The 22,060-nt window shown below is 43.1% G+C and overlaps 2 protein-coding genes across 4 annotated transcripts in view; one reads left to right on the top strand and one right to left on the bottom strand.

Moving 5' to 3' along the window:
- The first annotated feature begins 1,579 nt into the window (after positions 1-1,579).
- Positions 1,580-11,041, top strand: faxdc2 (fatty acid hydroxylase domain containing 2). Its single transcript, XM_061702207.1, has 9 exons — positions 1,580-1,656; positions 2,688-2,719; positions 3,852-3,949; positions 4,265-4,368; positions 5,696-5,817; positions 8,381-8,586; positions 9,078-9,183; positions 9,523-9,689; positions 9,904-11,041. Exons 2-9 carry the CDS (start codon positions 2,690-2,692, stop codon positions 10,058-10,060), a joined length of 990 nt encoding a protein of 329 aa, XP_061558191.1. The 5' UTR covers positions 1,580-1,656; positions 2,688-2,689; the 3' UTR covers positions 10,061-11,041.
- Positions 9,539-22,060, bottom strand: part of larp1 (La ribonucleoprotein 1, translational regulator) — a 36,320-nt gene continuing 23,798 nt past the window's right edge. For 2 of the 3 annotated variants that reach the window (XM_061702203.1, XM_061702201.1), the window contains 16 exons: positions 21,351-21,473; positions 21,101-21,247; positions 20,028-20,190; positions 19,655-19,799; positions 18,686-18,854; positions 18,316-18,500; positions 18,065-18,163; positions 17,645-17,971; positions 15,296-15,419; positions 14,983-15,188; positions 14,762-14,868; positions 14,325-14,482; positions 14,101-14,245; positions 13,869-13,978; positions 13,662-13,789; positions 9,539-13,510 (listed from right to left, as the gene is read on the bottom strand). In XM_061702203.1, coding sequence (XP_061558187.1) covers positions 13,340-13,510; positions 13,662-13,789; positions 13,869-13,978; positions 14,101-14,245; positions 14,325-14,482; positions 14,762-14,868; positions 14,983-15,188; positions 15,296-15,419; positions 17,645-17,971; positions 18,065-18,163; positions 18,316-18,500; positions 18,686-18,854; positions 19,655-19,799; positions 20,028-20,190; positions 21,101-21,247; positions 21,351-21,473 — 2,507 coding nt within the window. In that variant the 3' untranslated portion in view covers positions 9,539-13,339. The remainder of the gene's footprint in view (positions 13,511-13,661; positions 13,790-13,868; positions 13,979-14,100; positions 14,246-14,324; positions 14,483-14,761; positions 14,869-14,982; positions 15,189-15,295; positions 15,420-17,644; positions 17,972-18,064; positions 18,164-18,315; positions 18,501-18,685; positions 18,855-19,654; positions 19,800-20,027; positions 20,191-21,100; positions 21,248-21,350; positions 21,474-22,060) is intronic. The other variant, XM_061702202.1, reaches the window with a different exon arrangement.

Genomic DNA, 22,060 nt, shown 5'->3' with positions numbered 1-22,060 from the left:
CTCTACTATGCAAAGCAAAAGCCGTTTATCAGCAACACCCAGAAACGCCGCCGGCTTCTCCGGCGGCCGAGCTCATCAAAGATGGACAGATGCAAAGTGGAAAAGTGTTCTGTGGTCTGACGAGTCCACATTTCAAATTGTTTTTGGAAATTGTGGACGTCGTGTCCTCCGGGCCAAAATGGAAAAGAACCATCCGGACCGTTATGGACGCAAAGTTCAAAAGCCAGCATCTGTGATGGTATGGGGCTGTGTTAGTGCCAATGGCACGGGTAACTTACACATGTGTGAAGGTACCATTAATGCTGAAAGGTACACAAAGAGGTGAACTTCACCCCATCTTTGCTTGTGAATGACTCAGCAATGTAGGGAAGCTCCTTTTCTACCCAATCACGGCACCCACCTGTTCCCAATTAGCCTGTTCACCTGTGGGATGTTCCAAACAGGTGTTTGATGAGCATCCCTCAACTTTCTCAGTCTTTTTTGCCACCTGTGCCAGCTTTTTTGGAACGTGTTGCAGCCATCAAATGATCAGTTTGAACATTAAATGTCTTTGTAGTGTATTCCATTGAATATAGGTCGAACATGATTTGCAAATCATTGTAGTCTGTTGTTATTTATGTTTAACAACATCCCAACTTCATTGGAATTGGGGTTGTAAAAGTAAACAGCTGACATAATGAGGTTGCAAAAGTGTGCACACCCTCTTATAACAGGATAACAAATGACTTTCAAACAATATTCAATAACATTCATGTTAAATGAGTTAACTTTTTCTTAATCGTTGTTAGTTTTTATTTTGGTTGCTGGGTTGTATACAATAAATGAGCATGATGATTGGCATCTTATTCATTATGTTTAATGTACTATTCTGTCTGTTAACGACATTGTATACATATTTTTAAAGGTGCTATCAAAAATGAAGTTGTTTAATTAATGGAAGTCACCACACAGCAGGAAAAGCCTACTCGAACATCTTAACTTCATTTGGGTTAATCAGATAGCTGTGTCCTGACACCCACTTAATATTATTTCCCATTACGCTCTTGAAAACATTTCATTTTCTTTTCCTGGAATTTTTGGGATATCACAGAAACTACTTATACTTGTACTTATGTTAAAAATAAAAGGAAAAAGAAACAAACAAAGACTCCTTTACAAGCAAAAAAGTAACAGCTCTGAAATTTAAGTAGGTACAAAAGTAAAAAACTAATTTTAACTGTCAATTACATACGATACCCCGTTTTGATAACTTGGCACAATGAATATAGGAATATGAAAGTTTTCCCTCTTTTATTAACTTGCATAATGCTCGTGCTAACAATAGAATAACTTAAGTATTTGTGCTTCAGTACTTCCCACCACTGCCAGTTACCCTTATTTACATCCATAAGATAAACCAACGGTGCCTACAAGTGTAACAACAAACGTGTATTTTTTTTTTAGCATATTGTTGTTTGTTGGCGGCATCGTTTTTGAAGGAAACCATAACAAGATTGTGAGAGGGGCGCCCCCTACTTCCGGGTACAGCGCTGGTCAGCTGACCCGCACCGAGCCAATCAGAGTGCGGCTCGGCTGTCAACAAAGCGCGTTAAAAGCCAGCTGCGCGTCTGACTCTCAAGACACGTGACGACACCAGCGTCCACGAGCAGCACGCAGGTGAGCGACTGAACTTCAAAACGGGCTTTGTCGTCCACTTGGCCTTAGATGTCGCTTCGAACGCAACACACTTATTAATATAGTCATAGAGCAATAAGTAGACAGTCAGTCGCGATGTTGTACCTTTTAATTGCCAAATATCTAAAAGTTTTATGGTTGTTGATAGTGTCAAATACTCTCAATGTTTCAATTAAAAAAATTAAAAAAAAAAGTAAAAGTTACTCTTCGGTGACAGTACTTTAATACTCAAGTTTAATATGGACTAAATATAAGGGAAATTGTGCCACACATTCATATTTAAACTGTCGTATAGCTAAATCAGTGTTCACCGTTGAAATGAGTCAAAATGCCATTTATCCGTTCTAACCCACCCCAGAAAAACCGCAATTGTTTTGTGACGTGTTGGTTTACAATAAAGAAAAAAACGATAATGTATTGTATAAAAACATAATCAAACAAGCCAAGATAATGTAAAGAAATGAAATGGTTTTCTAAAGTGTACATTTGTTAATAATGATAACTTTGAATTATATCGCATCTTTCAAGAGACCTCAGGATGCATAACAATAACTAATGGGGAAATCAAAAGTGTGTGTGCGTCTTTTAATGTGACCGAATGTATGCCTTGGTCAAAATATTAAGAACTGCTCTCGGTGCGATGCAACGCAGAAACGCCACCCGCAATAAGCGAACATATTGTTAAAAAAAAACCTCACTGAGCATCTTTCTGGAAGCAGAAAGAATCTCAAGAGATGGTAGAAGTGTCCAGTTAGTGGATACTCACATAAATGTTTAATATCTTTAATGAGTTGCAATGCGAGTGCCGATGAAGAAACGATTCACCTTGAAAAATGTGCTGTAGATTTGGACTACAAAGGATTTGGTACTAATCCCTCCGATGTCAAATGTACTTTGATAATCAGTGGAGCAGGGGGGAAAAAAGAAGCAAGTTTAGACATTATGCCTCAAGGCATTCATTATTTAGGAATGCCCAAACTAGACCATGATGAATTATTTATTGGTGTTTACAGACATGAGTGGAGCACAAACAAGCACGAGGCAGGTAAGAACTTCTTCACACACTCTAGCACCGCCTCACACACACATGCTCGCACGTGGTCTATTGTGCGAGTACACGGCTTCTTGTCTGGACGGTCTGGTTTGTTGGGTTTCATCACTATGTTTTACTCTTTGTGTGGAAGTGAAGCAAAAATGTGGCGTCACAGTCTCTCATTCAACCAGCACACCGACTCACAAAGGGGTGTTTGAGGAGAGGGGCCGGTAAAACAGGCCGACATCCATTGACGCTTGTAGTGTCATCGTCAGAGAGACTTGGGGGACAGGGGGCTGGGGGTTCAGTAAAACAGGGCGCGATCCAGATTTGACATTTTAATGGGTCAAACATCTGTTGGGAAATTTGACATTCAGCTCCTTAGAGAACAACAAGTTGCGCAAAAACTACTAAAACATTGAACAGTTGCCCATTCAAAAGTGTACAAAAGGTCAAATCAAGTTCACCTGTAAAGGTTTCAGTGCATTTTAGCTTCATCTCTGGAAATTTCCCCCTCAAAGCCCAAGACCCCAAACTTTTTGTGAGTAGTGTTTCAACACATTGAGCAGTTATTGGAGCGCAACATCCCGACAAACAATCTTTTTGTTTTCGACACAATAGCTCGGCCAAGTGAGTTTTCCTTCCTTGGCTTGGACTCTTCCTGCACGGAGAAACCTCGCCGGATGAAGTAATAGACACAGTTGCACAGCAACATCAAGTCAAGTTTATTTATATAGAGTCTCGAAGGGTTTCACCAGGCCAGAGTTCACGAAAATCAATAACATCCCCTGGTCTAAAGCCTCAATCTGGGCAAGAAAATCCATCTGGGGAAAAGGAAGGAACCTTGAGAAGGAATCACAGATGGAGGGATCCCCCTTCTAGGACGACCAGGCACATTAATCACATGATATGATGGATTAAGGAGCATGAGAGTCCATTTCATGAAATGAAGCGCCGCAGGTAGAAGACTCCGGGCAAGTGGTTCTTCCTCAGGCGTTGTCGGACGTGACCGAATCGCCAACAGTAACAGCCAGCCTCAATTTGCTCATCAGCACCTAGCCGTCGAGTGTAGAAATAAGTCTCAAGTCGAGATTTAGGCACTTCATTTTACAATGTAGATTGCTTTCCCCCCCCCTCCCTACAGGAGGCCTCAGGAAGACTGTGGGATTCCGTGAAGAAAGCCGCCGTTGTCATCGGATCTGGAATCTTGATCCTGGCGGCGTTTGGTAATTCGCTGACTTGGTACGACCCACTTACATAAACACACGCTGCTCTGTCTGTTTCTATGTGAGAAAAAATAATAATCGGGCTTTTTCACATGCCTAACGTGAAAAAGTATTGTATACCAACACAGTATATCGAATTCCACCAACATGGCGGGCTTTTTCTTGCACACCAAACTCCTCCAACCATACCGTGATTGACTTTTTTTTGTACACTAAGAACAGAAAAGGACCTTTTTCCCAAGGGGGTCTCGTCCATCCCAGAACGATTAATTACTGATTAAGAGTGCCCCTTTACTTTTGTCCAGTGTACAACAAGTTTGCTTCCCCCCAGGCATCTTCAGAGGTTTTGGGGAGCCTCGGGAGACTTTTGGCAGAACTTGTGGACCAAACTCTACGTGATGTATGAGGGCCACAACGAGGCTTTATTCTACATGGGTGAGGAGCACCAGTTGGATTATTTTTGGTTGGACAGAGTGCGTTGACTTGATGGCCTTTGCAATTCATGCATGTACGCAAATGCATCAAAGAACTGGCATGGAATGTATCCTTTAATCAGTGGTTATCTATGGAGGAGCCATTGTAAGCAACAATGTCATCTTTACGCTGATCATAAAGTGAATTGCCCTCGATTGCGTTGCATAATAGATTGAAAAGTAATTTGATTTGATGGTGACATGTTTGATTCAGCGCAAATGAACCGGAGACCTTTTCATGTAGAAAAAAATATGGCAGGGCACCAACTATCCATCCATCCATTTTCTGTCCCGCTTAATCCTCACAAGGGTGGCGGGCTTGCCGGAGCCTGTCCCAGCTAACTTCGGGCGACAGGCGGGGTACACCCTGAACTGGTCGCCAGCCAATCGCAGGGCACATATAAAACAAACGACCATTCGTGCACACATTCACACCTAAGGGCAATTTAGAGTCCTCAATCGATTTACCATGCATGTTTTTGGGATGTGGGAGGAAACCGGAGTGCCCGGAGAAAACCCACGCAGGCACGGGGAGAACATGCAAACTCCACACAGGCGGGGCCAGGATTTGAACCCCGGTCCTCAGAACTGCAAGGCAGATGTGCTAACCATCCACCACTTAAGTATTAATACATAGAGCCAGTCGCACAACATCGACCAATAGAATGGCTTGGACCGCTTGTTGCTCGGCAGAATTTAGAGGGGCTCAAAACCTAAATGTAGTCTTAATTACACCAATAACAGCACAATGGGGATTATTATACACGTGAAATGTTGCTCTGTATTAAATTTAAACACTTCAGAAGTGGAATAAGACTAATGCAGCAACATCGACGAACGGAATGGTTCCGACTACTTGTTGCTCGGCAGAATTCAGAAGGCTCATGCCTAAATCCAGTGCTAATCACACCAATAACAGCATGGGGTTATTATCATACATGTGAAGTCTCACTTTGTATTAAATATAAATACTTCATAAGTGAAATGAGACACAGCAACATTGACCTCTAGAATGGCTCGGATCACCTGTTGCTAGGCAGTATTCTGAAGGCTCAAGCCTAAATCCAATATCAATTCCTCCAATAAGAGCAATCATTGTTATATGTGGGAAATATCGCTGTGTATTAAATATAAAAACTTCACGTGTAATAAAATCCAAAATAATGTCAACCAATAGAATAGCTCGGACCACTTGTTGCTAGGCAGGATTCAGAAGGCTCAATCTTATTACAGGGATTATTAGTGTAAATGTGAAGTCTCAATATGTATCAAATATATAATGTCCACAGGCACGTTGCTGGTGCCCGCGGTGGTGTTCTGGGCGTTCAACGGGCTGCTGCTATTGGTGGACACCACCGGGAGGCCGTCCTTCATCACTCGCTACCGCATCCAAGTGGACAAGAACAACCCGGTAGGCTTTCAATGTCTCTTTTTAAACTATTTTCTGTGAATCTGATGCAACAGTACCCCGCCGTTATCAGCTCATGTTTGCTTGGATCAGATGGAGAGTGATAAAATAGATAGAAAAAGTTGAAATTGGTCACTTTATGACCGTTTGTAACCTCCTGATAAAGACAGTCAGTCACAGGACGCCACTGCTGAGAGGCTCGCTATAGAGTTGCAGGAGTAGGTTATTCTTGGCCTCCATTGTGTCGGCATGTACTTTTTTCTATTGTTAATTTTGAAACGATAGAACAAAGTTAGTGCTAAAATCACTGGTTTACAAAGTCAGTAAATACTGGAGGAAAAGTGAAACTAAAAATATAATTAAGTACCTTTAATTAAAATATAGATATAATTATAATTTTTGTTGTAAGTGAAAATAAGAGAAAAAAAAATATTTAAAAAGGTAGAAATAATGAAACTGATGGGGAACAGAGATGTTGTAGTTGTACATTCGCCTGGCTTTGGTGCGGGCAGCGTGCGTTCAGTTCTCACCTCAGTGACGGTGTAAATGTAAGTGCAAATGGTTGTCCGTGTCTATATGTGCCCTGGTACTGACTGGCGACCAATTCAGGGTGTAGTCCGCCTTTCGCCCAAACTCAGCTGGGATAGGCTCCAGCGTCCCGTGACCCTAAACAGGATAAGCGGTATTGAGAATGGATGGATTATGAAACAGTTGTGATGTAAGAGTGAGAATGAGCTTTTTAATACAAAAATAATAAAAATAAATAAATTCAAAAATTTGATTAAAAACAAAAACTAAAAGTGCAGAAAATATAAAATACAAAATTAAAAGACAATTTTTTTAATTTTAGAAATTAAGATGTTTTGCGAAAAAAGGACCAATGAATGTTCATGAATAAATGAAAAATAATTAAAAACAAATATTTGGATTACTGTTTGTTACTTTTCACTGTGCATTTATGTGAATAGTATTATAATAATAATAAACTTCAAGGACACAACAGGTCCACAGAAGACATTACAAAATGCAAACATGAAATACATAGAAATAGTATATTTTTACATACTGTATATTGCCATATAGTTGAGCATGCTCAGATATATTATTTATCATTGTGTGTGTGTGGCTCAAAGTCCGCTGGCTTATGTTTGACTAACACAGCTGCTGATATTGAACATGCCGACAAGATAACGGGCAATTTTCACGATAGATAGCTGATAACGATTGCTGGAAATTAATCTCCCAAGTGTTATCAAAGTATTGATTGTGTTTTGTTTATGTTTTTTGCCAACACTGAGCATGTTGAACTCGCTGATAAAATCAAAGCAAGTTATTTTTCATCTCTAAATGAAGCAGGATGCAGTTAAAAACAAAAAAGCAACTGGTGTAGTACCGGTAGTGACACTCCTTTTCAACAGGGGGCGACGTGCTACTATAGCAATGGCGTATTTGCCCTGCGAGGGAAACAAACCCGGAGATGCTAGCCTTGATAGCACTCTTTTAGCTCCGATTTACGACCTTACTTTCACCCATAGCGTCAACATTTCGACGTTGCCTATAAAGTTGAGAGTAATAGTTGGTTATCAACGATAAAGCAATGGCCAATGAATGCGCGTTGTCGAGCACACATGCGAGAATAAAGTCCGTCGCTTGCTTGTTTACTTTAGTTTCGCGGTCGCTATTCAGGCAAAACAAATCGATTGTCAGATTGCCAGATACTTGTCTCTTCACACGCCTCCGATTACAAAACATTCTTGTGTGTTTAATAGTTCACATACAAAGATTGTAACCTGTCCAGTCGTGTGTTCACAGTTGGAGTTCAAAGGTAAAAGGTCAAGTCCATCTGTTTATTTCCAGGCCAAACATGTTGAAAAGTTTTTTGTATGTGTGCAGTGTTTTTATTACATTGTCTAAAAAATAAAGCAATGTATAGTTTTTGATTCAGTTGTAAAATATGGGTATTTTCTTGAAATAAATTGTTTAAAAGAAATGGCGTAGTTGCATTTATTAAATTGATAAAATAACTCGGAAAAAAAAATCCCTTTCAGCAAATTGTTTTAAAATAGGGTAGCTTTTATTACGTTGTAAAAAATGCTACAATTGATATTTAATAACATTGTCACAAAATACATAATTGAATAATAATAATAAACATTGTCTGCCAAGTATAAACAAGTAAATTAATTGCATAATTGTAACAGCGTCTGCAAAGTAAAACACGAAATTGTGCAGGCATTATATTTAACAATTTCTTTTAAATGAAGTTTTATATTTCAAACAGATGTCAAATGTGATTTAAATTGTAATTTTTAAAAGTCAGTTTAATTTGTGGATCCAAATTTTTGCTAAATTGTAAAAATGTTTAACCATAACTTCTAAAGAAGTAATATGATTGTTGTTTCACTTTGAAACATAAAATAAAAAGGTAGCGACGTGGGCATAATGTAAAAAAAAAAAAAAAAGTAAAAAACATCTTTTTGAAGAAAATAAAAAAAATTTGCAGAAGAGATTCCTATAATATTAGATTATTTCTGAATGGTGTATTTGAAAAAAATTCTCTGCGCAGGTGGACCCGGAGAAGCTGCGTCACGCTCTAAAGACGGTGCTGTTCAACCAGGTGTTCATTTCCGTGCCCATGGTGGTGGCCGCCTACCACCTGACCTGGTGGAGGGGAAATCCGTGCGGCCCCGAGCTGCCCACCTTCCACTGGGCCCTCACCGAGCTGACCATCTTCTCCATCCTTGAGGAAGTTTTGTTTTACTATTCTCACAGGTAGGAAACAGTGACTAGCACCTACAGTCGCCGAATGCCATCTATGGCCCAGCCGACAAAAAGCTTGTATCTACAAATGTTTGGACTAACTAAAAAAAACCCATAAAAATGCAGTCTCTTGAAATTCAGTGATTTCTTAAAAATTTGAATAAACTTCTTTGTTTCAGATAAAAACAAAAACCCTTGAACAAAGAGGACGTATCTCCAAATTTTGGGTTTTAGATTCATCTGAAAAGAGATTTTTTTTATTTTTGGAAACTCAACATATTTGCAACAGTTTACATTGCACAATATATATATATATATATATATATATATATATATATGTTATTTAACAAAAATGCCCTTATCGGCAAATATTGTTTCCAAAATTGTTTTTATTTTTTCCCTAATTTATCTCACAAAATGTGACTTTTTAAAAAATTGCCTTTGTAAAACAAAATATTTCAACAGAAGTTTAAGTTACACATGGTTGTCTTGCTTGCTATCAGACTGTTCCACCAACCCAGCCTCTACAAGCGCTTCCACAAGCAGCACCACGAGTGGACCGCCCCCATCGGCGTGGTCGCCACCTACGCTCACCCGCTGGAGTACGTGGTAAATGCACACTTTATCCACTAGCCATGTCCTCCGTGCCTTTCTGTGACTCCTCCTGTGTCTCTGTTGCAACCTGCTGATGACACTATACACCGTCTGGAATTTAACCTGTTTTACTGTCGCTTCTCTTCCCCACCCTCCTCTCCGACCTGCGTGGCAGCAATAAAACAGGGCAAAATCCAGATTCCAGGTGCTTATGGTGTCATGAGCAGATTGCAACAGAGCTACAGAGAGACTGGACGAGTCACAGAAAGCCATAAAATTGGCATCCTTGGAAATGTTGCGAATTTTGCCGTTCCTCTCCTTGTTAGACCACTTGTTATATTGTATTGCCATTAGTTTTCCAACCTGCTGCCGGTGGTGATGGGGCCCGTGCTGCTGGGCTCGCACGTGTCCAGCACGTGCATGTGGTACTGCCTGGCGCTGGTCAGCACCACCATCTCCCACTGCGGTTACCACCTGCCCTTCCTGCCCTCACCAGAATACCACGACTTCCACCACCTCAGGTCAGTCAGCCTTCTGCAGAACATTCCTGGTAGATATGTGATGTTATTGAATAGTAGAATCTGCTTGAAAATGAGAGAAACTAGCTAACTGTAAATTCAGACTGTGGTCGAGGGGTGTTCTCACGTCACTCCTTAACTACACCGTAATCACAGTACAGCGTCTTTTAAAGCGGAGGCAGCGTAGCTTGGTTTTAACTCACAGCATTTGTTCCAGGTACAACCAGTGTTTCGGCGTGTTCGGCGTGCTGGACCGCCTCCACGGCACCGACGCCAAGTTCCGGCAGACCAAGCAGTACGAGCGCCACACCTTGCTCACCGGACTCACCCCGCTCACCGAGAGCATCCCCGACACCCCCAAGAAGGGCCAGTGACTGCCCAACGCGTCACTTGAAGCCATCTTAATTCTTTTTTTTTTTTTGTAAAACCTGTTGATCAGTTTTAGACTTTTTGTAACTTAATTACGGTTTGCACTTTGTTTTTACTGACGGCCATTCACAGTTTGGTTCTGGTAACTTCCTGTGAAATCTGCCCACGACCGTGCCCCTTAGTAGCCCTGAGAGACACCACTGCTCTTATCGTGTGGTGTGTATTTAAAATGACCAACACAGCACACCACAATCATGAGTTTACTCAACAGACCAGATGTCTGTTGTTGTACCAAGACTGACCTGTGAGAGGCAACACAGTTCCACAGGGCCTCCAGACTGCTGTGAAAAGTAGAAAATAGGCAGTTATCGTAAATATTGAACAAGTTTAACATTTACGAGTGCCCAACTATTTTCAAAGCAGATCAGGGAGGAAAATTTTCACTGAACACACCCCACACCACTGGGATACACTTTGAGACAACTGATAATCGGAATTACCGACTTTATCGGAAGGAAGGAAAAACGCTTAAGTTTGGCCCATTTGTTAGCATCTGTATACCCCGCTTTAAGATTTACGACAGTCAGCCCCAATTGTTTTGCCTGCAGATCATTGAGGTTAAATACCCCACACCACAAGAATAATTTACTCAGGATAATCTGAGACATCCAACAATCAGACCTTTACTGACTTTGATTGAAGAATGTGGCTCAAATTGTCGGTATGCACAAACTCCGCTTTAACATTCCCGATTGACATCCGGTTTTCCAAGATCGGGAAAAAAACTATCAGTGTTAATACACCCTACAAAAAATGATTTAGAGCCATCCAATCAGAACTTTGCAGACTTTGATTGGAAGAGGTGGAAAAAAAAACCTCCATGTACTTCATGTGTAACCGTGTAGAAATTGTAATTATAATGAACCATTTGCGTATTTTATGTTCACGTGTCCCAAACCATTAAAAAAATTGATTGTAATGAGAAATCTCTCAACAGATGTGTTCATTTTGAAACCACGTGCTTGGAAATGATGACTCGGCAGGCGAAGTTTTTGAGGTTTTTTTTGTCCGTTTTGTGTTTTTTTTTTTCTTTATTAAAGGAAAAAGCATAATTACTACAAATTACAAATAACACTAATAATAATAGCGAATCACATCAGCCTACAAAGCGGATAGTGAATATTAAATGTTATAATACAAGATCTCATTCAAGTAGTTTACATTTTTTCCATTTTATACTTTTTTTCTCACTTTTTTTTGGTCGTTTTCACATTTTTTTCCTCATGAACAAGCCTAAAGATATTTTCGAGTGATGCAGTGAACAATTTCAACGCTTCATATACAGTTTTTTTTGTTTGTTTTGTTATATTTCATATGGCTTTATGACATTTTTGTACTTTTTCATTCTGCAGACATCATAACCAGCCATATTCCTCACACGCCGCTGCACTCTTTTTAAATTGTTTTTCCGAGTTGCATCTTCAGCACCACTTCACCATTTTGCAGCCAGCTCGCGTTGAGGGTGCGGCGCCCCCTAGAGTTTGTTCAAGGGGGTGAACAACTCCCGCAAGGTCCCCGAAATCCTCCAAATGTCCCGACAGGTGGAGGAGGAGTGAGCGCATCTGCAGCCAACCACGCAGTTTTCACTTATCTATATATCCTTTTTTTTCTCCCCTCTCCCGGCTCTCATTTGTTGTCAAGCCTCCGCAAAACACTGATGTATCCATCGTAAGCCTCGTAAAACTCATCCAAGTCTCCCTGAAGAAGAAGAAAGGGGGGGCGGGGGGGGGAATATCCGGCTCCGCTTGCACTGGAAGATCAAAAACATCCAACGAACGTACACAAAAAAACAGAAGGCAAAGAAATGCAGTCTTTTTCCAATGCGTGACAGGAAGGCTCCAAAAAAAAAAGAAAAAAAGTAGAAAGTAGACTGATTTGTTTTAAGACTGTGCGTTCCCCAAAAATTTAAATCCAACTGTGGGGGTAGGCGCCAATCGACGAAAGAAAAAGGTGGGGGTGGTTAACAAATTTCAACATGAAACAAGATTCGCTTGAGCTTTTTTTTCGTTCCCTTTTGTCACTTTAAATACACATTCGATGTTCCAGACGTCAATTGGAAAAGGGAAAAGGAACAGGAAAAAAATAATTCCGCCTCCGTCACACTAACGATACCGCCAAAATCCAGAAGCATTAACATGTTAATGAGTACATACACGTGTAAGGCAGAAATACGTCCGGCGAAAAGTTCTCTTCTTCATCGGTCGAGTTCACATTTACATTTTCGAAGGGAGGACGTCCACGAGGAGCCGAGCTGCATGTGTTTGTGTGGGGCGGTCAATCAGAAAGAGCAAACCCCACCACCCCAAAAAAAAAATCCCCGATCTCCACCCAGAGCACTTGGCACCTTCCTGCTTCTTCAAGTAATCCGGATTATTGATTCTTCCAGTCCTTGATGGATGGATGAAGATGATGGATGGGACACACAAAAACAATGTCAGGATTCCCGGCCCCTCCCTAAAAGGTCCGGGAATCTCCTCCAATGGGACGCGGGTGCGCTTAAGCACGAACAAAGCCACACGACAAAAGCGAAGGTGGGACTCACAGGACTCGTAACAGGACCCGAATGACATTTGGAAGACAGTTCAAGCAGTTTGGCAAAACGTGCTCCGAAAAATAACGGGAAAACCATTAAAAGTAAGGCAACTCTCAACCAAGTCTGTTTCTCCTCCTCTATTATTTTTTTAAGCATTTGTTTTTTTTCTTCTCCTCCTCACCAAAAAAAAAAAAAAAAAAAAAAAATCCAGCAAATCAAATATCGTTTTGAAGGCGCTTTGGTCCGCTCACGTCAGCAGGGCCGTCGTCCGTCACACATGCTCATCGGAAAATTGTCTCCGGATGCCGCTACACCATTTAAAAAACAAAACAAAAAACAAAAACAAACAAAAAAAAATAAAAATCGAGAGATAATGAAACAATTAGTGGATGGTAAAAGAACCGTAAAAAAAAAAAAAGTCCACCTGGTGGACTGGCAATGATCTGCAAAGAAAAAAACAAAACGTGTTTGACACCTCATTCCTTGCTTGCCTCATTTAAAAAAAAGAATAAAAAAAAAAAAATATTCAGAATTTAACACTCATCCGTCAAGCATGTCATCATCGGGAAAAAAAAAAAAAAAAAAACCAGGATAGTGATGCGTCAAAGGAGAGCTTATGTGGTGGCCCTCGCCTCCCTCCAGAACCGGCGGCATGTGACTTGATATCCGTGTGTGGGCCCCGGTTGCGTTTTTACTTGAGCGTCTTGGCGTCGGGTTTGACATCGTCCTTGGCGGTGGCGCCCACGGGGCTGGAGCCGGAGCTGTTCTGACTGTGGGGCCGACTGGAAGGGTGGGAGGGGTGGCGGCGGCGGCTGTCCCCGCTGGACGAGTGTCTTCGGCGACCTCCTTCCTCCATTGGCGGCTGTGGGGAGCGAGATAGAAGACGCATATTTCACAAACACTAAAACGATTCAGAAGTTATACTGCGTTCGGAATAATTCACTCCTTCCCCAATCCCAAATCAATACAAAGGGATTTCCACGATGATTAAGCGTCAGGAGTATTTGACTCACGTCAATTCTGAAGTCCTCCAGACGCTTGAACTTGCTCAGACACTCCTGCAGCTTGGGGTCGATCTCCAAGGCCTTGGCTTTGGAATATTTGAGGAAGGCCCAGAACTTCTCCAGTCCGTACAGCTGACCTGCGAGTCCAGAAACGCAGCCCGAGTTAAAGTTTGACAACGATAATCAACACGCTCTCACGGCGGCTTCGGCTCTCACCAGCCTCGTAGTCTTTCATGGTCTCCTCCTGGAAGTCCTTGAAGATATCCGGCCGGAACTTCTTCTCCAAACCGTAGCTGTAGTATCTGAACAGGCACTCCAAACCGTACCTGGAATACCAACAAGTGGGCAGTTATTCCATACCAAAGTCATCCACACATGCATTTATTGACCTTGTTTGTGCATTGGGGAAAGAAAAAAAACTCTTCCCTGGCACGACTCTCCCTCTCACCTGTATCCTTCTTTGCCATCCTCCACCACCAGCTGCCGGAATTCCTCGTACATCTTTCTGTTGAAGTGATCCCGCAGGAAAAAAGACCAGAATCGGAACAGCGTGTTCATCTCTTGGGACTGGCCGATTCCGAGCCGCTTCCGCTCTGCGATTGTTCCCAGTAAGTTTTAGTCAAACAGGACGCTGCAACTAAAACGCCAGACCGAGAATGAAGTCGCCGTTACCGTTTAGGCAGCGCCGGCGGTACTTGTGGTAGACGTGTTGCGTGAAGCCGTTCTCCTTGAGCAGCTCGTGGGATGGATGCTGGAACTTGGGGAGAGACTGCGGCGTGCAGACCACGTTACCCAAGGCAGGGGTGCCCTCGGACGGGCTGGCGTTGGAGCTGAGGAGGTGGCGAACGGGGAGAGCAGTTAGTTAGTTAGTTCGCAGAAGACCAATACATTATGCAAGTGAGGGTCGGGTATTATTTATGTCCACTTGGGGTCGCCATCCTCACGGTCTACACTCTAGTGTTGTGTATCTTAAAAAAGTTGGGCCTGGCCTGTTGAATGGCTAACCGTTAGCTGCGATATAATATCGCAGCTAACGGTTCCACAACAGACAAGTAGATTTGTTCCACAAAATAAAATAATCAGCGATATAGCGGAAGTGTGAGTCTCACCTGACGGATGCAGTTCTGGAACGATGCTCCCTGGAATCCATCACCCAGCCGACGTGACACTCCATGGGCGGGTTGGAGCTGTGCCGGGTCTTTCGCTTCCTTGGGGTCTGGAATCAATGGAATGAAACAAGCATGTTTATAAAACGAAATTGGGGGCGCGAGGAGAGTGGAGGATAAAGAGCAGGAATTTTAGTGGGTGCGAACATAACCCGCCATCTCACCTTAGCGTCAACAGGCCGACTTTCCTTGACCACTGGGTAGAAGCGCGGCGTCATGGTGGCGTCCTTCCGGTGAGGGGTGCGCGGCGTCCGGGGCGTGCGGGCACTGCGGTAGTTGGGCGACTCGGGCACGGTCGTGGGGAGTGACCGCGCTATCGACGAGGGCTCGGGGGCACCGAAGAGTTTGTTTGCCAAGGCGTCTGTAGGGACTGAGGACGAATGAGACGGAAGTCGAGTTAAGCGGGCATATGCACATACCGATAATCAGGCTAGTAGCAGTAGCACTTTTCAATATCATGATAATATTAGTCCTTACTCTGCTGGGGTTGCGGGGGGCCGGGGGGCACTTCCTGGTTGGGGTCGACGGGAGGTTCGGGGGTCAGGCAGTCAAACTGTTCGCGGCTGATCAGGTGAACCTTCTTGAAGTTCTCCACCTCTTGCTGCAGGGGATAAGAAAAATAGAACAAGGATGTTAAAAAACATTACATCCTGCCAGCCAGCTTTCTAACTCACAAATGTATATGCAACTGGACGTCCTTAATGTATCATAATTATTTATGATACATTATGTACATTAAAGTTGTTAAACAGAACACTGTGGTCCCTACAGTATCCCACAAAAGTGAGTACACCCTTCATTTTCATAAATATACAGTATCTTTTCATAGGACAACATGGAATAAATTACTCCACAATGTAAATTAGTCTGTGTGCAGCTTGTACAACTATTTATTATTCAGAATAATTCAGCACAGAGCCATTAATGTCTCAAATGCTAGCCACGAAAGTGACAGCACCCCAAAGTGAAAATGTCCCAGGTGGGCCCAATTAGCGATTTTCCGACTTGAGCCTAAAATTGAGCTCTAAATTACAGTTATCAGGACAAAGAATGTTCAAATAAACTGCTGGCAACAAAAGTGTGCACACCCTTGAATGAAAATGCCCAAAGTGGGCTCGATAAGCTATTTTCCTACTTTTAAGTTGAGATGTCAATAACTGTTATTAAAACAAAGGATGTTCCAATTTCTAGAGCGATGGCTGAATAACTACACATCTAATACTATGCAAAATTTCAGTCTCAGCTCTTACGTCACCAAAGAGAAAAGAAAGGTGCCAACAGTAATCCAAACTACAAACGCGCCTACACGACTCCGACTGATCTGTCGGAGTCTGGAGATGGAACCGCAGCAAAATAACATGGCTGCCAGAAACGCTCGCTTCACCTTGTCGCCTCGGTGCTCCTAGCGTGTACTGGACCGTCGACCGGCCAACACGCATCAACACTCAAACATGAACCTTCAATAACGACAACAATAGCTGCCGGTCCTTTAAAAAAAAAAAACCCAAAAAAACAAGCCTGGCTCACAAGCACGGCCGCTCGTGACAGCGTCACAAACAAGAAGAACTCACGCTTGATGCTCCGCCGCAAGTGGCTTCAGGTTGTTGAGCGTCCATCTTTGCCTAGCCCCCCGTCAGCCCCGGTCAGCTCAGGCCTCAGACGTGTGCTTTATTTACTCAAACTAACTGTTCCACACGGCACTGGATGAGCACGTGAAGGCCTCACAAAAGAGCCCGACAACAAAAGGAAAGCGGCCCAAAACAAAAGTCTCTGTTTCTGCATCCAGAAACGGCCCAAAACGAAGGAGAATCTTTCTGCTCCAACGTTCGAATTTAGGGCAGAATCGTCTCCAATGCGGCGGTGACAACGTGGAATTGCGCAGAAGCTACCTTGACGTGGGCTTTGCTTTGTTTGGGTTTGACTAGAACGCAGCACAGAAGCGCTGAAACAAAAACAACGCATTCCATTTTGGTAAAAACACATTTTTACTAGATTTGTGGGGATGTTTTCCCCACAACTAGAAGTATTTTTTTAACATAACCAAAGTGTCTGTCCATGTGACTTGTGCGGTTCAGGGCTGACAGAATCAGGCCTACTTTGCTTCATATGGCATTGCAGTGGTGTCTTGAGATACAAGTTTAATTCATTCTGTTGACCACACTGCTGACCCAAAAGGCTCTAATGTCAGAAATCATCTTTTTCCCATTGAAATGTATCTTAATATCATTAATCCGTTCCAGCCTCCTCAAAAAACAAATGTTTGTAATGTGGTTTTTAATAAGAAAAAACACACCTTCTGGTGTACACACCTTGGACACTTGGGGGCAGTATAATATAAGTATTATAGAGTGCCATTTTCTTTACAAAAAACATTACAAATATTTGTGTTGGGTTTTTTTTTGGCGGGGTCAATCAAAAAGACTATTTGAGTTATGAGCGTGGTCACGGGCCGTATTAAACGCGCATCTCAAGGCACCACTACTGCACTGTACGGCTCCTTTAAGCGACACAGAGAACTTCAAGCAACGAATGTCTCCCTCGTGCAGAGCTGTGAGAAGTTACAACAAATTCTTTACTTCATATCCCAGCCCAAAATGTTCCACTTCAACCCCGAGTATATTTGGTGCTGTGTTAATGTGGGTGGTCAAACATGATCAAAATCCATCACCAGGATGGGAATGTCACACTACACTCTGGACTGACTGGGAATTGAGTTAGCTATGTGAAACACGACACGTAATACTTAAAAAGTATTCAAGCTTCTTCTGGGATTCCATACACATGACCATATCTGGTTCAGAAGCGGTGTACACAAAATGGCCTTACCTTGATGGTGGCGTACTCGGGCTCATACGTGTCGTCCCACAGGTCCTGCTCGTAGTAGAAGAGGCCGTCATTGATCACCTTGACCAGCTCGCTGGAGAGCTTAGCGCGCGACGTGTGGTGGCCCGTGCGGTCGCCGCCGGGATGCTTGCGCAGGTAGGGCGGCGTCTGCGTCACGATCAGGATCTTGTTGACGTCGTGGTCGTTGATCTCGCCGTCCGTGTCCTCGTCCGACCAGTCGGTGAAGGTGTTGCGCCGACCGTCCATCTGCTCCATCTCCTCGTCGAACATGAAGTCCAGCTCCTCGGGTTCGTCCTGCTCGCCGCCCTCCTAAATATACGTGGCGTCGTTTAATTTTTGACGATGAGGTATCGGTACTTTTCTAGTACCGCTCAAGCCTAGGTGAGCGTGTGACATCTTTACCTTGTTTCCTGGGGTGGCGGGAGAGGGCGAGGAGCCAGACTGAGGGAGTGGCGAGCGGCTGGCGTCGTCTTTTTCCCTCTGCTGCTGTGAGGAGGGCGCCTGCGTTAGTGCACCGCCGCGATTGAGGAGGAAGATGAGGATGGCGGTGCGGTGGCAGGACGATGCAGAATGATGGAATGTTTGTTCATCAATGTCAAAAGTAAAACAAGATGATAGTTGGTGTCACGGTATGAATGAATGAATGATGTCACCTTCTCTGGGCTGACCTTGGGCCTAGCTGGCGAAGGTCTGGGCCTCTTCTTGACCTCGATCCAGGACTCAGAGTCTAGGTCAGGGAGGCTGGCGGAGAGGCCCTTGGGCATTGTCTTCAGGTTGGAGGGCGTGTCGGATTCGGGCTTGGGTGGGTGTTGCGTCTGTGTCGAGGCCCTGCGAGACCCTGAAAGACAATTGCAAGATTCATTGAGATTCATTTCTGCATTAATCTTTTAAAATGGGAAATATCGACATCAACACTAAATTGAATCCAAATCCAACTATTGAAATTATTCCGGTAACAAAGCTAAAGTAATGCCTGATCAATAATGGTGACTGTCCTAATAACGTGGTGGCAGGCATCCTCACCTGTAGGCTCCTCGGTGGGCTGCCTGGGGACGAACTCGGGGCAGTTGATGAGTTGGGAGAAGTCGGTGTGGTTGGGCACAGTGAGGCCCGGCAGAGGCCACTTCTCGGGCTCCACCTTCCGACGGATCTTCATGTCGATCACTTCCACTTCCTTGCTGTCCTTCAGAGCCTGCCGGGAGCGAGGGACAGAGGTGTTTCAGGGAGGAACAGCCTTCGCGACACGAACGTCGCAACTTAACTCATCAACTTATGAGAAATTGATGTTTCTTCGTAGTGATTCTTCACAGGCTAAATTAAACTGTTTACGTGTGTTGCTGCACCATTTGTGTTCAAATATCCCTTGCATAAAGGGTTTAACGCCCGAGACCGATTGTATTCATTAGCCCGTCTATGGCGTTTTGCATTGTTTGTTAGCAGTAAGCTAAACTGACTTTTCTAAGGCAAAATTATGTGGTCGTTTTAAATACACAATGTGTAATTCTGTTTTATGCCTCGTTTGAGAGTAAATCTAACTAGGAGCGGCAATACACAGCTTGTTTGCTTGTTATGAAGTGAGCAGCATTCACCATAGAACACTCGCATCCAAATATCTTGCTCAGAAGGCAAAGAAAAAAAACAAATGAATCAATAAATCAGCCAATTGATGGAACGCATCTCAAAAAAATCTGAAGTTCGGTCACTCGTATCGCTCAAGGCACCACTGTATAGCTACTCGAAAAACAGACAACTATAATTTGCACAGAATTATCAATGGCAGCTTGCCGTTTTTGTTGCCATGCTGAGATCAGAGTTGTGTAAGTTCTCTCCAGTGATGTCAGAGAAGAGACATGAACATCTCATCAGTTCTTCAAGCGTGTAAACTGACAGGCTGCGCACCATAAAGGGCTCGCAACATCCACTTTTGCTATTCCAACTGAAGGCCCACCGGAGAGAAAACGAACAGAGGAAGAAGAGGAAAAGTGTCCGTACTTCCAGAATGATGTTGACGTCGGTGGTGAGGGCCTGCACTCTGTGGAAGCTGGCGATCAGTCCGATAGGCAGGAAGCCTTCTTGATCCATCTTCCGGCGCAGGAAGAAGTCGCGCTCCAGGTTGTCTAGGCTGAAGTAATACTCACTGCAGGAAAACCAAATGAGAATGGACAAAACATGATTACATACCGCAGAAAATATTCATAATTAAAGCTGAAGTTGTGATGCTTGTTTGCTAAATAAAATGTATTCTCTGTTGTGTCATTCTGAGATCAGAGTCGAACAAGTTCTCTCCATTTTGCTTTCATCAGAGAAGAGACATGAAAGGCTCATCATCTCCGTAGCTCTAAAGCGTCGGCTGGTCAAAACTCACATCTGCCTCTTGATGTAGTCCTTGAGCAGGTGCTGGTCCACAGAGTACAGGTCGCTGCTGCTCATGTTGTCGTAGTAGTAGGTGACAGAATTGCTGTACTTCTGGCCGTAGGGTCCGTCTTTCATATCGTAGAACTTGTAGCTTTGGTGGTAGTCGTAGTGGCCTGAGGGGGCAGAGAAAGCCCCTGAATCACATTCTTTGTGTTCAATAAATTTACTAAAACAAACAAACAAAAAGTCCAATTACAAGGGGGGTAAAACTACATTGAATGGAGCAGCCTAGAAATTCAGTGTAACCTCAAAACTAGGGATTTTGACTTATAAAAGAGGCCATGTGGTTTCCTACATTGTGTTATTGTGAAAATGTAATACATTTTTGGAAGTTACTTGAATTTTATAAACAAAATAGTATATGTTATTACAAAATAATTGTTCTGAAGCCAATTTGTCCTTTCACCTCGCAAAGAGCTTTATTTAGGGCAAGATATTCGCATTTTTGCAACGAATAGCACTATTAAGCATGATATGTCCACTAATAGAATTGTTCTTTTCACATATTCATGATTATTTCGTTTTTTCCTATTATTTCAATCACATTTCGAGATTGTTCACCTGTTCAACATTGTGAAAACATTTATTTTACTATTTTACTGAGATGTGCACATTATGTGCTTTGCTCCAATAACCTTTTTTTAAAAAAACAACAACAACAACAACAAAAATCATTTGTGTGTGTGTCGCAGCTTCAATACGGAGTTCAGAGTTGTTAAAGTCCTCTCCATTGATTTTTAGTCAGAGAAGAGACATGAACATCTCATCATATCCACAGCATATCTGTAAATGTAGTAAAAACTTGAAGTTGCTGCTTCAAGCGCCATTCCAGCCCTGAACTCCCCCCCCCCCGCCCCCTCAAGTATGAAACTGAGGCATGAATACAAAAAAAAGAGTATTTGTTTTAGACTAAATAAACCACACAAGAGACGCTAAGAAAAGAAACTACGTAGAAAAATGTTGAGGTCAGCAAACTGGTGGTTATAAAAATATATTTATATCCTTGCATCGCACTTCTCGTACCTCGGCCTCGTCCTCGGCCTCGGCCTCTTCCACGTCCGCGCCCGCGGCCCCTGAAGCCGCCGCGGAATGGCGCCCCCTCGCTCTTCACGCTCGACACCTCGTCGTGGTCGTCGCGCCACTCCCGCTCGTACTTTTGACTGTGCCAGTCTGAAACAACAAGACAAATGACCATCGTGTGCTAAACTTTCTCGCAAGTTCAATTTCATTTTAGTCTCGCTGCGGAGTTTCAAATGCACGGCTGAGCGCTCACCTCGGAGGTCGTTCCTGGCGTTGGGCGGCAGGCGTGGATTTTCATTCTGCCTGCTGTTATTCCGGGAGGCCGAGCGCTCCCGGGGACCTTCGATCATCAGGGGAACCCACTTTTGTTTGTTTCCTGTTTGTGATCACAGAGGTGAACGATGAATGAAGAATTACTGATTTGGTGACAAAAAGCAATTTTCTTTCACCGTTAACATGGTTTATGTTCAACTCCTGCTGTAATAACTGTCGGGCATACCATGGAAAATGAAAAATGTAAAACTAAGAAGTTTTAAGGCCACTTCGATCATCAAATGTGACCAATACGAGTGCGTTGTCTGGCATCAATAATACAGCTGGTCCTGAGTTGACAGAAGAGTTCCGTTTCTATGGTGGTCACGTAACCCGAATTTCAACGATGAAGTCATAATTACAGCAAAAATTTGTATGAAAAATTAGGCCATGAACATAACGTCTTGAGCTGTGTGATGATGATGTCTTGCGCCGTTTAGCAAATTAGTTCATGGCCCGCCAGTGGTAACTTTGAAATTTGTTAATTACAGAAATATTTGCATGAAAATCACTTCTGGGCCATAAATATAGAACACCCAAAGAGAAAACCAGTGAGTACAGTGGTAGAGGAGTGTGCCTTTTTGAGGTTATTTTTAAGGATAACTAGAGATTTTAATTTGTGTAGAAATGACTGAATGCTTAAGAGTTACC

Source organism: Phycodurus eques, chromosome 17, assembly GCF_024500275.1.
Source record: "Phycodurus eques isolate BA_2022a chromosome 17, UOR_Pequ_1.1, whole genome shotgun sequence".
NCBI classification, from domain to species: domain Eukaryota; kingdom Metazoa; phylum Chordata; class Actinopteri; order Syngnathiformes; family Syngnathidae; genus Phycodurus; species Phycodurus eques.
The sequence above is the reverse complement of the archived record's forward strand: the minus strand, read 5'-3'. Positions and strand labels throughout refer to the sequence as shown.